We start from the raw sequence: 14993 nt of genomic DNA, 5'->3' as shown, positions 1-14993 counted from the left end.
GGTAATTCTTGGTGGATTAAGTGATCTCTGTCTAGAGAGTTTAGTGCAAGGGTCAGATTGTGGAAGGATCTAAAGTGCTGTGCTAAGGTTTTAGGAGTTTTTTGACAGTCCTGAAGGCATTGAGAAACAATTGATTTTGAGCCTCCCAGTTGCATGATTAGAATTAATTTTTAGATCGCTGGGCAGTGTTGTAAAGAAAGGTAAATTAACAACTACTCAGACCTTAAAAAGACAAAGAACAAAAAAAATTATCTAAGAACTAGAATCAGTAGGAATTAGTGATGGACTAGTTGAAAGTAGGAAGTTTGGGGAAAATGAAAAATTTGAGAGGATTTATATATCTGGCTTGAACAACTCTAGATTTGATAAGAAAAGGAGTATGGTTAGGGGAAAAAAAGATCAAATGTGGATTTTATTCTACAGTATTTAGTACTATGTGCCAAGGACCTATTCTATCAATACAGGGATACAACATTGTACAAAGGAAACAGATTCCTTCTCCAGTAGAACTTACATTCTTGGTGACTATAAGAAATAAACTGTGTAATAAGTTAGATTTTGATTATTTCTTAAACCAAAACAAATCCCAGAAGAACAATTTAAAGGAGGGTGATCAGTGAAGACCTCGCTTAGAAGGTGTTTAAAAACCTGAGAAAGGTTGATGAAGGTGAATATAGCTATCTAGAGTGTTCCAGATGGAATAACAGTAGGTACAAAGACCTGATGTGTTTAAGGAACAGCAGAGAGGTCAATTGAGGGAGAAAGGGGAAGTATTTGAGAAGGATAAGTAAGAAATGAAATTGGAGAAATAAGAGGTATGGGGGGCATAGGCTGATGAAGACTATCATAGGACGTAATAACTTTAATGGCGTTATCAAGTGTGATTCTTTTTCCCTTAGGAATTATTTTCATTATTTAGGTCTTGCTAAGACAGTCTGTTAGTATCCTGTACGTGATTTTTGTTACAGCACTTAGCATAGCTGTAATTAAATGATTGAGATTAACATGGTGTCATGTGCTTTGCTACAGAACACTTTTTGAATAAAAGGAGTAACACTTGTCTTCACTTGGTTGTGTAATATATAGTGCATTTATGTCTGAATATAAGGAGATGTCTATAGTCTTTGTAATTACTCAACCATAGTTACTCCAAAGGACTTAGGTTTTTAATCAGAAGAAATGAGCTTAATTTATTTTTAAATAATGTAAGTAATTTTATTTCCTATAGAAAGTTATCACTTATGTCTCAATACAACTGAAGCAAAAAAAAATAATTGGGTAAATGCATTGTGATATCTTGGATTTGATTCTGGAACAGAAAAAGAACATTAGTGGAAAATTCTGGTGAACAAATGAAAAACTGGAGTTTGTTGTAGTGATGTGCCAGTGTTAATTACTTGTTTGACCAACGAAGCATGGTTATATAAGATGTTAGGGATAACTGAGTGAAGGGTATATGGGGGCTTTCTATGTTTGTAACTTTTCTGTAAATTCAAAATTACTCTGGAAATAATTTAACAGCAAAAGCTACTGGGATGGGGAAAATACAGTAATTAATTTTACTGTAACTTAAATTATGCCCATGTCTCATCCAGAAAAAATTTAAGGGGTTTATAGATGTATGCAATAGATTTCAAGCTTATTAATGGTTATAACTTAAAGAATTGGTTCTTTAAGATTTTTAGGATAAATGTTTGGAGAAGGAATAAGGTGAGTAGATTCTTCTTAGTGTATAATCTCATTCTTTTCTGGGCCACTCGACTTCTCTAAATTTTATCTTAAGGATATATCTGCTTTCCTCTTGGGAACTTTTATTTTCCAATCTGTATACCCAGTCATATGTAAATTTCCTAGGATGTTCTATTTTGCTTGTAACTTTGATTCTAGAATACCTTCAATTATAACACTCACCATTGCTTTAAAATAACTATTCTTTGGGGATGGGGGAGGGCAGTACATTAGCTGCCTGATTAATTGTGTTCAGCCCAGTTTCAGAAATAATATGATAAAATATGTTTGTATTTATTTTTTACTAGACGGGAAATAAAACATTAGATCATTTTTAATTCTGTTGTACACATAGATTTTTTTTGAAACTATACTAAACTGTACTATTACCTTTCCCATCAAACCCACTCCCCCTCCTTTATTTATTTTGGTGGCTGTATCATCATTATGTGTGGGTGTACCTAACTTGTTTAACTGGTTCCTTTCTTTGCAGCTTTTCCTATTATAAACAGTGCTGTGAAGAACATTTTTTATAGCTAAATCTTTGCTTATATCTGTGATTTCTTTTTTTCCCTTTAGATGATAAGGTAGAATTTCTGGGTTAAAGAGAATGTACATTTTTGTGGTGTAACTTCTTAAAAAAGAAAAGCAAATTGACTTTGTTTTTGGCTATAAATCATTACTAAAATACTACTTTTTCTTCTTTATTAGTGAACACTTGTCCTGCTCTTTCACCTTTTTCTTGCATGGAGACAGCAATGTTTGTACCAGTGTGGAAATTAATCAACATCAACCTGTATACCTTCTTAGTGAAGAACATATCACCCTTGCTCAACAGTCTAATAGCCCATTTCAAGGTAGATTATTTTATTGGCATAGTTGCTTGATTTTTTATTGTTGTTTCAAGAAACAAATCTAATTGGTAGAGATTAATGAGATTTCCCCCAATCTTTAGCCTAATGATGATTCTGATGTAGTTTACTTCTTTCCCATTAAGAGTATTAAGTCAATTAAATAAATTCTTAATGCAAATATTATTTTTAAAAGTTCTTGTACATGAATGTTAGCATATTTTAAAGTGTTCTTTTAAATAGGCTATAGATGGTATACATGTTATAAATATTCAAGGTTATCTTTTTTATCAGTTCACATTTTTAAGCCATTTTTAATGTAGGTACATAGGACTTTTGATATAATTCATACCATGAAAGTGGTTGAACTCTAGAGGAAATAATTTTGTAAGATTGATGATTTTAAAGGAAAAAAAATATGTTTGTAAGGACTGTGAGTTCTTACAAGTGTGTTCTTTGTAAGGCATTGTGTTCTTGTTTTAGTTCTAAGCTTACTATTTGCTCTTTTAAAATTTATATGGCAGTATATAATAAGGACTTATATGTTGTTTTTCCTTAAATTGTTTTTTCTTAGTGGAAAGGCCAAGAGAAATCGAAGGATATACAAATATTCACAGTTTATGTTGAAACTATCCATCTGAGATTTTTGGGTAGACAGAATCTTAAGTTTTTATGATAAACTCAGTGTTATACTTTATCTTCACTTAATGAAATACAGTAAATTCATTTTCTCTGGAATTGATCATTATGGGCTTACTTTTCTTTGTTTGAATTGCATGATTATTTGCCATACTATTCAGTGTCATCTTATTTGGTATAATTGTCTTTAGTTACTTACTTAATGTCTGTTTTGGGTTTCTAGTTATCTTAAGCCCATTTGGACTAAATGGCACTCTCACAGGACAGGCATTCAAGATGTCCGATTCAGCTACAAAAAAATTGATTGGTGAATGGAAACAGTTCTATCCAATCTCATCTTGTTTGAAGGAGATGTCTGAAGAAAAACAGGAAGATATGGATTGGGAAGATGATTCTTTAGCTGCAGTAGAAGTTCTTGTTGGTAGGGATTCTGAGCATTAATCCTAAGTGGGAAATGTGTGACTATATATATTAGTTAGATTTAGCTGAATAATATAACTCTTTAATACCTTAGTGGCTTTTAACATCAAACATTTGGTTTTGCTTTCTTGTACCTTTTCATTCTACAACCTAGGTTCAAGGAATATCCAGTATCTGGGACATAATATTCTTAAAAGAACAGAGGAATAATAGGAACTGAGCCTAAGCATATTAAGTATATTTAATCTTCTGCTAGGATATGATGTATGTTGCATCTGCTCACATTTCATTAGGTAAAAACTAGTCATATGGCCAAGTCAGTCATTGGGGAAGGGAACTATAACCCACCTAGAGGGAAGCATGCTAAAGGTGAGAGGAAAATAACTGTGACTGAGTAATATTTGGAGGTGAGAAAGTTGACAGCCTGTGTGATGCAGTATCTTAACGTTTGGTAAAACTGTAGCCTCTGATGACTTGAAAGGTCATCAGAGCCTAATGTATACCTAAAGACCTTGTGGCTGATTAGCTCTGTCCAGGTCAGTTCTGCCTAGGTAGGCTGTATTACATGCATCTTCCTCCTCAGGTACCTAAGTTATAACAAGGTAAACTATATTTGAGACATGCTAATCTGAAGGCAGAGGACGTAAAGTAGGAGAGGCTGCAGTGATCCTGCAAGTGCATCTAAAGTTCTTGTTGGATTGTGGCATTTGTCACATGCATGGAGATTCCAGAGCAAGTTGCACATCCAATCTAACAATGAGTGCAAATGTATACTCCACCTTAGAGAGATGTGGAAAGTGTGAGGAATATATGGTTGAGCAGATGATTGGGATTAGAGTTTGCAACACTGTATTTAATGGATTCATAATGGTAATGTTATATGAAGATTACCTTCTTTATTTTTTTAATCAAAGGAGTATCATTATTCAGTTTCAGTAAATATATCACCAGAGTAGTTGCATCAGAAATAGGAAGAAAACACAATAACATGTATTAGACTTTTCAGATAGAGATATATAAAGAAGAAAATATAAGGTCCATAATTCTAGTGCCAGTTACCTTTGTTAAAGTTTTAAAATAAATTTGATCAAATTTGCAAATAAAGTTTTTTTTTAAGTAATACACATTCATGGTTAGAAAATCCAAAAGTGAAACGAGAAAGCTGCTTTCTTCTAAGTCTCTCTCTCGAAAGGTGACCACTACCACCAGCTTCTTGTGGTTTCTTTCAGAAAAACATTTTACCAGAAAGAGTGTATATTTATAAAAACACACTAAATGTAATTTTATTTTATATTTAATGTATTTTTATTTTATATTTAATGTATTTTTATTTTAACAAATGTGATCATTTAGTATCTGCTTTTCCATTTTTGCACTTTTGAGTGAAACAAATCCTACTACAAACCCAAAGGTAATTGATTTTCCTCTTTTCTCCCCCTTTTAGCTGGTGTCCGAATGATCTACCCAGCATGCTTTGTTCTAGTCCCTCAGTCAGACATTCCTACTCCTAGCTCTGTGGGATCCTCTCACTGTTCAGCTTCTTGCTTGGGTGTCCACCAAGTGCCTGCTTCCACAAGAGATCCTGCTATGTCTTCGGTTACTCTTACACCACCTACATCTCCTGAGGAAGTCCAAACAGGTGTTGTACTAATCTGTTTCATTAGCTCTAGTGGTAAATCTGTTCTCTTAAATATAATAAACACTGAAAAATAATTATTTTGAAATAATTTCACACTTACTGAAGTGTTTGCCAAGTACAGTATAAAAAGCTCTACTCATTCAGATTCCCAAATTGTTAATACTTGCTCCATCACCCTCTCTCTATGCTTACATTATCTTACATTCCTTATCATGGGTCTTTTTCTGAACCATTTGAGAACAAGCTACAGACATGATGCCTCATTACGCCTAAGCACTAAGTCTGTTTCCCCAAATTAAGGACTCTCTTCTATATAACAGCCATTTAGTCTTCCAAGTCAGGAAATTAACATTAATATGATACTACTATCAGTTCCCATCTCCTGTTCAAATTTTTTTGCTTTCTGTATTTTAAGTAAAGTGACCTGCTTTTTTACTTAAAATGTAAGTAGGCTTACCAGATAGCTGGAACAAGTTGTATGAGAAATCAAAGAAACAGGAAGCAAAGTAATACTCTTTTAAACCTGCCTTTATTCTCCTACAATCAATTTGTTTTTTGTTTTCAGTTGATCCTCAGTCTGCCCAGAAGTGGATCAAATTTTCTTCAGTATCTGATGGCTTCAGCTCAGATAGTACTAGCCATCATGGTGGGAAGATACCCAGAAAATTAGCAAATCATGTGGTGGATAGAGTTTGGCAAGAATGTAATATGAACAGAGCACAGAACAAGTATGTATTTTCATCTTCAAGTTTAAAAATTGCATGTTGGTAGTTACTTGTAGATAAGAGATTTGAAAGTGTAAGTGCTCATTCATAAGATTTTAATACAAAAAAATTGATTTAAAACTTCAATGTTAATTCAAGTTTACAAAAATTTTTATGAATTCTAAAGATTATATAATTTCAAATCTTAGGAGGAAGTATTCAGCTTCATCAGGTGGTCTGTGTGAAGAAGAGACAGCTGATAAAGTAGCATCCTGGGATTTTGTTGAAGCCACACAAAGAACAAATTGCAGCTGTTTGAGGTAAGTATTTTTTCCCCCCGGTTGAATGATGTTAGATAGAACATATATGTGTGTGGTAGTTTCTTATGCCATTGCATACTTACACCCCACTTTGTTTGAGTTAAAAATATATAAACACAGTGTCAGGATTTTTCCCAAAAGAAAAAAAATTGAGGAAAATAAAAATTCAGTAATATGGAGCTAATTATAGAAGTACATACAAATGTATGTCATAGATTCTTACAGTTACCAGAACTGGACTGCGAAAGCTTGAATTCACAGCCTAAAAGAATTTTATACTGAATTATGGAATATACAGTATCTATAAGCTAAGAGGAACACAAGTCTCTTGAGAAGAGTGTTCATAAATGGCACTGTGCTTGAGAAATTTCTCCCAAGGGTCGTCATAAAAAGATGATGCATGATATACTAGATAAAATTTTTCTCTATCTTTTTTATAGTAAATACAATATTGGGGTTTGTGCAGCAGTTTCTTACAACATCCCTTTGGTCAAGCTGTAGGTGAAATGCTGAACTAAAATTCAGAAAATAAGATTCTACAAGGGACCAAAGCTGTAAAATGCAAACTTTTTAATAGACTGTATTGATTGAAAGGTCAGTAGAAGAATGAATGTACTTGGAATTCTTTAGGGACTTTGATGAGGTTTGTTTATCACAGGCATGCAGATTGTATTGCCGAGAGTTTATTATTTTAGTCTACAGATTAAAGGTAGATCATATGCTTTTGCAGATGAGTAAACAAATAATGGCACTGACACCTCTAACCAGGACTTGTGAATGAATAGTTGACCAGCCACCTCTTCTTGTCATGGTTGTGAGCCGGAGGGAAGGAGGCATGCAGGTTAAGGTCAGGGTTTTTCTTATATTAGCTTTGAGTACAGTGACACCCCCTCAAGTGTTCTGATGTGTTTTTGCATAGATTAAATTTATATTTATATAGATTTCTTTGGGTTAAAGACAACACTTTTAAAATATTTGTCAACCTTGTTAAAAACTTGCCTCTGGCCAGAATGGGGGGAGTTCTCACAATCACAGAGCACAACAGAAAGAAGAAACACACTTCTCCTTTCCTAGCAAGGACGAGGCCAATGAAAAAACATGGCCTCTGTTTACTATAACCCTCCCATCTTCTTTTATTCGTCTATCAAAAGTGTTGGCCTTCCCTTGCCATGCAGGGAACTCACTCTTTGCTCACCATGTTTGTAGACCCCATATTGCCGTTCTCTGCTTACCCTGAATAAATCCGTCTATGCTGGAGGTGGGCTGTGTGCTCAGTCCTGTCTGACTCTTTTGCAATCCCATGGACTATGAGTCTGCCAGGTTCCTCTATGAAATTTTCCAGGAAAGAATACTAGAGTGGGTTGTCATTTCCTCCTCCAGGGGATCTTTCCGACCCAGGGACGGTTGGAACCTGTGTCTCCTGCACTGCATGCAGGTAGATTCTTTACCCCCTGAGCCATCAAGGAAGCCCCAGGTTGGAAGGGCAGGTTGGGATGGGGGCAAACAACAAAAAAATTGCGCCTCTGTTGTCGACAGATTGGATTAAAAATATAGATAGATTAGTTCCTGTTTAACAGTTTAAAATAGTTAAAAGACATACTCACCTTGGAAGGAAAAATCAAACTTAGTTTTGAAATGTAGGGATTCAGTGCATTATTTTTCTGAGACCAGGGGTTGGCAAACTGATCTCTTGGCCAGATCTGGCTCATGTGTTTGGTATGGCCTGTGAGCTGAAATGATTTCAGTTTTAAATATTTGAAAAAGAAATAGAAAATACTTTGTGAAAGTTATGTGAAATTCAAATTTTTGTATCCATAAATAAGAATTTATTGGGACAGAACCACATCTGTTCATCCATGTACTATCTGTGGCTGCTTTTACAGAGTTGATTAGTTACAGGAGAGACTGTAAAACTCCTAGAGCCTAAAGTATTTACTGTCTGGTCCTTTACGGAAAAAGTTAGCTAATCCCTGGTCTAGGACCAATAGAATGCTTAAATGAAATTAGGCTTTTCTTTCCCTGTATTGGCATGTTTTGATAGCAGCTCTTCTGTTTTAGTTTCTAACCTAGGCTTTGCTTTATTCTTTTTGAAAGATTGACACTCAAACTGCACATTGGTAAACATAAGTTTTAATTCTTGGTCTCTAACTTAAACTTTTATTTTTAAAGACACACTTTGTCTCAGATTTCCAGAAATTCCTCCGGAATACAGAGATTTCATATGGTGAAATTTCATATAATCTGTGTGTTTAGCTAACTTTGGTAATTTTACCCCTCTAGTAAATAGTGTTTCTAATCATTTACTTTTTTGCTATTGCATTTTGTACTTTAGATTCCTGCTCTATCCCTGCCCCTCCCCCTGCTCTGTTCTTTTTCACTTAAGTAAGGCTTGAAGCAGACTTTGAGTCACCATACGTGAGTCCTCTCCTGCCGTAGAATGTAGGAAGTAGGGCATACACTGATAACTGACTGTGCCAGTCAGCCAGCTTATTATCACATCTATCCGTATCTTTTCCCTGCTCTATTTTGTATTGCAGGGAATTACATTTTGTAGGCTTCCTTGCTTTCAACATGTTTTGTTGGTTTCCCCTCCCAATTTTATTGTGATAGAATTGACAGTGATACTGTATGATTTTAAGATGTACAGCATGACGATTGGCTAGGCTCACTTGTTTTTTGGAGTTGACTAATTGGAGGCACTAACAGAAGATTAGTTATAATCTTAAGCTTGGAAGAAACCAGGGTATTTCCCCACCCCTTTTTTGAGCCAGCTCCAGCAATAGCTGTGTCCCTTTATCAGCTGGTTCTTCCCTGGTCCCAGTTACCGTTAGGTAACTGCTGCTGTGGTTCTAGCATCTTCCCAGACTATTATGATCTGATGGGACTACATCATCTTATTGTCCTTTCAGTCATAGAAGTGATTGAAGCTCCCTGCTGTTACTACTTTCTCTGTTACCTCATTTTCCTAAGTGTTTCTCTTTTTTTTGTAAATGACTCTTTGTAGTAAGTTAACTCTGTGTGAAAGATAGGACTGGGTCCTTCTCTTGGAAATTGATTTGAAAAACAAGTTGCATAGTTATATAAGCCGTTTGCATGAGTATATGTGATTTTATTTTATTTATTTATTTTTTTTGAAAAACAAGAGCTCAGTTTATTTCATAAAAATATGGAACGCTTCACGAATTTGCGTGTCATCCTTGCGCAGGGTCCATGCTAATTTTCTCTGTATCGTTCCAATTTTAGTACATGTGCTGCCGAAGCGAGCACTATATGTGATTTTAAAAAATTTAAATTATACAAATAAAGCTGAAGTACCCCTTGACCGCTCCCTCTTTCCATATCCTACTCTTTTCTCACTAGAAATAATTACTTGCCAGTTAGGTACTATTCTTTTGTGTGTGTGTGTAATTTTGTGTGTATATGTGTTTTTCCTCCCAACACAGAAACATAATACAGATGTATTTAGCAATTTATTTTTTCACTTAATGTGCCTTCAATCTCTTCATTCTAGTTTCTTGTGAATCTGCTTTATTTTAAAAAACTTCTTGATATTCTACTGAATACAGCTATCATAGTGTTTTTAATCATTCTGGGATTGATGGGCAAATAGGTTGTTTCCAAAAGTTTTTATCTTGTGTTTAACTTTTTAAAAATAAAATAACACTTTTGTGACTATCAGTTACTTGCTAGGTCTTTTTTTTTTTTTTTTTTTTTTAAAACACTCACTTAATGATAGATGATGTTCAGGGCTCAGGATACATTAGTGAACCAGGGCTTCTCTTACGAAGCCTGAATGCTAAGGGGAGTGGGGCAGATAATTAATTTTTCAAAAATAATTCTTGATCTTTTAAAATTATTTAGTGATGAGTGCTAAGAAGGAAATAAAATTAGGTGGCTGATGTGATAGACAGTTGTGGATGAGGGGACCTTTTAAATACTTTTATTTTGACTTCAGAAAGACTCTACCAGTTTTACTTCCACTTTTTACATACAAAGGTATTGGGGTTTTTTTGTGCTTTCACTGATCTGAGAACTGCCCTTAAAATTATTTTTTTTCCCATTCTACTAAAACATAAAACATATGAGAAACATAAAATTGTTTTAGTTGGCATTTTTTTCGGTTATTAGTGAGATTAAAAATTGCACATTTATGGTTATTAGGCTTTAGTCTGGTGGAATGTTAATAAGAAAGTTAGAATTTAGCAAGCTATGTAAGTAGAAAATGATGCAATTATTTTAGATATTAACACTGAAATACTAGGAACTTCAGTTAATAGGAATAGTCTAAAGGAGTCATTTTGCTGGATTGTACTTTCAGGACAGCTTCTTTTTTAGAAAGATTTCCCCTTGTTGACTTCTAGTGTGATCTTCACTTGTCTCTAAAGATTAGACTTTTTAGGCGAAGGTCTATATAGAAGAAAGGGACTATGATTTGATGTTTCCAAAGTTTTGGAGAGCCACTGCTGTTCTTACATAACTCAGATTAATAATTTCTTAGACTTACAGAAGGATATTTTTTGTATCCCTTGTATACTTGGAACACCTTAGATTATTAGAGATTGTTTCTCTCCTTAGTGCCTTGCATAACTTGATGAATTCTTAAACTTTTGGTTTCAGAACTCATTTATACTCTTAAAAGTTAAAGAGGCTCTGTATGTACTTTTATTTATATGAGTTATGTCTGTTTATGGAGCTTTCCCCGTGGCTTAGTGGTAAAGAGTCCACCTCCCAATACAGGAGATGGGAGTTCAGTCCCTGAATTGGGAAGATCTCCTGGAGAAGGAAATGGCAACACGTTCCAGGATTCTTGCCTGGGAAATTTCATGAACAGAGGAACCTAGTGGGTTATTTAGTTTATGGGGTTGCAAAAGAGTAAACAACATGTCTGTTTATATAATTTTAGAGAAATTTTAAAACACTGCTTAGTTTATTAAAAAAATAATAAGTCCAGTACAAATTAACACGAGTAAAATACTTTATAGAAATCAACTGTATTTTGGAAAGCAAAAAAAAATTTAGATAGTTGACATTCTTTCATAAATGTCTTTAAAAATTAAAGTATGTTTTACATTACAAGCCACGTGTGGCTTTGGATACCATTCTTGGGCAGGACAGCTTTAGAAATAGAGCTCAATGTATGACAAAACCCACTGAAAAATAAAAAAATAAATTAAAAAAAAAAAAAGAAATAGAGCTCAATATAAGGCTAATACCTCGGTATAGGAAAAATGCATATATATACACACACACACACACATATATATGAATGTCTGACATAGAAAAGACAAGTTTCTATTTCAGTATAATTTTCTAACAACTAGAGCTATTTGATGATGGAATGCATTTCCTCATAAGGTAATATGGTCTTTGTTGTTGAAAATATTCAAAGAGGGGATGGGTAGAGAAGGGGTTATTCTTAACATTGGATAGGAACTATTGTTTAGTTTTTAATAGCCAATAATTTTATTAAAAATTGTAAATGCTATTTAAAAAATTAAATAATGCACATGCGTATAAAAATTAAAATGACAAGTTCTCCCTCTTATGTATGTATGTAGATCTGCCTGCTTGCTTTCATTTCCACAAAAGGAATCATGCTCTGTATACTGTTTTCTAACTTGCTTTTTAGAAAAACAGTTATCCTAGGTATCTTTCCTTGTCAGCATATATAGTTTCCACTCTGTTTTTTCAAGTTCATAGTACTCTATAATACTGTTGATATAATGCTTTATTTGTCTAGTCCTCAAAGCTGCACTCTTACTGAAGGTTTTTAAAGCATGTCTTAAGTATCTTCATTTCACTCCTACTTTAGCATGCAACTCTTAAAAAAAGTCAATATTTTCTTACATAATTCCATTATCATATCTGATAAAAGAAACAGCATTTTATTGGTATCATCTGATACTTTATACAGATTTGTATCATAAATATTTTTTGTGTGTTTGGTTTGACTTCCAGGATTCAAACAAGAAATGTAGAATTGATTATTAAGTTTTCCAGGTCTCTCTTTTAGTTCTCTTCCCCCTTTTACGACATTGACTTGGTTGGAGAAACTAGATAAGCTGTTCTGTAGAATGTCCCACATTACAAATTTTCTCAATTTGTTGTGTATTTTAACTTGTTCTTTATTCCTTGTATTTCTGAAAATGGAAGGTAGCTCTAGAGCCATGCCCTCCAATACTAGCTAGCTATGTTTGTAACCATGAGTAGCTATTTAAATTTAAGGTACTGGTTTTAAATAAAATTAAAAAGTTTAACCCCTCCATTGCATAAGTATCATTTCAAATCAGCAGCCACATAAAGAACATTTCTGTCATCACAGAAAATTATTTTGGGCACTACTGATTTAGAGGCTTAGTTAGATTCAGATTTAATATTTTTGGTGAGAATATCTCATAGGTAGTGTTGTGTTGCTTTGTATGGTGTCACATCAGAAGAGACATGTGCCTGGTTGTCCCACTTTTAATAATGCTAAGACTGAGAAGGTGGTGATCAGCCTGATGCCTTCATTGTAAAGTTCTAATCATGTGTTCTGTGAATAAAGACAGTTTTCCTTCTTTTGAAATCTTTTTTTTTTCTTGACTTACTGAGTTGGCTAAAACTTTCAATAAAATTGTTGAAATGTTGAGAGCTAATATTCTTGTTTTGTTCCTAGTCTTAGGGAGAAATATTTAGTCTTTCATCATTAAGTATGATATTGTTATTTTTTTTAACAGTAGTTGTAGTTTAGTCACTAAGTCATGTCTGAGTCTTACGACCTCATGGTCACATGGTCACATGTGGGGTTCTCCAGGCACGAATACTGGAGTGCCATTTCCTTCTCCAGGAGTTTTTTAATAGATTTTTTAAAATTGGATTAGAGAGTTCTGACAAAACATGGTCCACTGGAGAAGGGAATGGCAAACCACTTCAGTATTCTTGCCTTGAGAATCCCATGAACAGCATGAAAAGGCAAAAAGATAGGACACTGAAAGATGAACTCTCCAGGTCAGTAGGTACCTAACATACTACTAGAGATCAATGGAGAAATAACTCTAGAAAGAATGAAGAGACAGAGCCAAAGCAAAAACAACACCCAGTTGTGGATGTGACTGGTGATGGGAGTAAAGTTCGGTGCTGTGAAGAGCAGTATTGCATAGGAACCTGGAATGTCAGGTCCATGAATCAAGGCAAACTGGAAGTGGTCAAGCAGGAGATGGCAAGAGTGAACGTCGACATTTTAGGAATCAGCGAACTAAAATGGGCTGGAATGGGTGAATTTAACTCAGATGACCATTATATCTACTACTGTGGGCAAGAATCCCTTAGAAGAAATGGAGTAGCCCTCATAGTCAACAAAAGAGTCTGAAATGTAGTACTTGGATGCAGTCTCAAAAACGACGGAATGATCTCTGTTTCCAAGGCAAACCATTCAATATCACAGTAATCCAAGTCTATGCCCCAACCAGTAACGCTGAAGAAGCTGTCCTTTTCATTATAGGGGACTCTTAAGTCGAGAAACACCTGGAGTAACAGGCAAATTTGGCCCTGGAGTACAGAATGAAGCAGGGCAAAGGCTAGTAGAGTTTTGCCAAGAGAACACACTGGTCATAGCAAACACCCTCTTCCAACAACACAAGAGACGACTCTACACATGGACATCACCATATGGTCAATACCGAAATTAGATTGATTATGTTCTTTGCACCCAATGATGGAGAAGCTCTATACGGTCAGCAAAAACAAGACCGGGAGCTGACTGTGGCCACCTGATGTGAAGAACTGACTCACTGGAAAAGACCCTGATTCTGGGACAGATTGACGGCGGGAGGAGAAGGGGACGACAGAGGATGAGATGGTTGGATGGCATCACTGACTCAATGGACATGAGTTTGAGTAAACTCCGTAAGTTGGTGATTAACAGGGAGGCCTGGCGTGCTGCAGTCCATGGGGTCGCAAAGTGTTGGACACAACTGAGTGACTGAACTGAACTTTATTGGATTAAGTCCTAGTACTTGCTAGTTGAATCTTTTTATATAAATAAGTATTGAATTTTGTCATGTTTTTTTCTGTATTTATTGAGATAATCATAGTTTTCTGTTTTACTCTGTTAATATGATGAACAGTACTTTTTTTTTTCTTGTGAATGTTACAGCTTACATTCATGGTGCAAATCCCATTTGATTATGATGTGTTCTTAATTTATGAATTTCTCAATTGCTTATCTTTTGTTACTGATTTACATCTGTGTTCTTGGTTTTGTTTTTTTTTTTTTACATTTTTAAAGTGAAATTTATTGAGGTATAATTTTAATAGAGTAACACTTACCCTTCTCAGGTGGGCAGTTTTGAGTTCTGACAAATATTTACAACCATGTGATCACCAAGTACATGTGTTTCCTTAAAGAATTTTGTTCTGTGATTTCCTTTTCGTACAGTGTCTTTGGTTTTGGTGTCATGATAACAATGGGTTTCTCTTGTGTCATTTCGGCATAACTGCAGTTTTAACTTTTCATGCTTTTTTGCCCTCCTGTACACAGGTCCTAGACTGCAGAGAAGTGTATCTCAGTATGTTCCCTCAGTGGAGAGGGTTAAATGGATACATTTGAGTACATTTTATACCTTTTTATCTTAACTAGAATCTTATCTCTATATTCAGATACAGAGATACTTACATTATGTAAGGCAAATCATCTTTGCCTATCTGATCACAT

At 34.7% G+C, this 14993-nt stretch overlaps 1 protein-coding gene and 1 non-coding gene across 2 annotated transcripts in view; one reads left to right on the top strand and one right to left on the bottom strand.

Moving 5' to 3' along the window:
* Positions 1-14993, top strand: part of MED13 (mediator complex subunit 13) — a 92935-nt gene that overhangs the window by 24869 nt on the left and 53073 nt on the right. The window contains exons 4-8 of the mRNA XM_065911002.1: positions 2440-2585; positions 3442-3639; positions 5083-5277; positions 5843-6005; positions 6191-6301. Of these exons, the coding sequence (XP_065767074.1) occupies positions 2440-2585; positions 3442-3639; positions 5083-5277; positions 5843-6005; positions 6191-6301 (813 nt within the window). The remainder of the gene's footprint in view (positions 1-2439; positions 2586-3441; positions 3640-5082; positions 5278-5842; positions 6006-6190; positions 6302-14993) is intronic.
* Positions 9462-9568, bottom strand: LOC136150363 (U6 spliceosomal RNA). Its single transcript, XR_010659797.1, has one exon. It is a non-coding gene; the product is annotated as a U6 spliceosomal RNA (small nuclear RNA).

Source organism: Muntiacus reevesi, chromosome 18 (assembly GCF_963930625.1).
Source record: "Muntiacus reevesi chromosome 18, mMunRee1.1, whole genome shotgun sequence".
Taxonomy (NCBI): Eukaryota; Metazoa; Chordata; class Mammalia; order Artiodactyla; family Cervidae; genus Muntiacus; species Muntiacus reevesi.
Note: the sequence above shows the minus strand (reverse complement) of the source record. Positions and strands in the feature narration are given on the sequence as shown.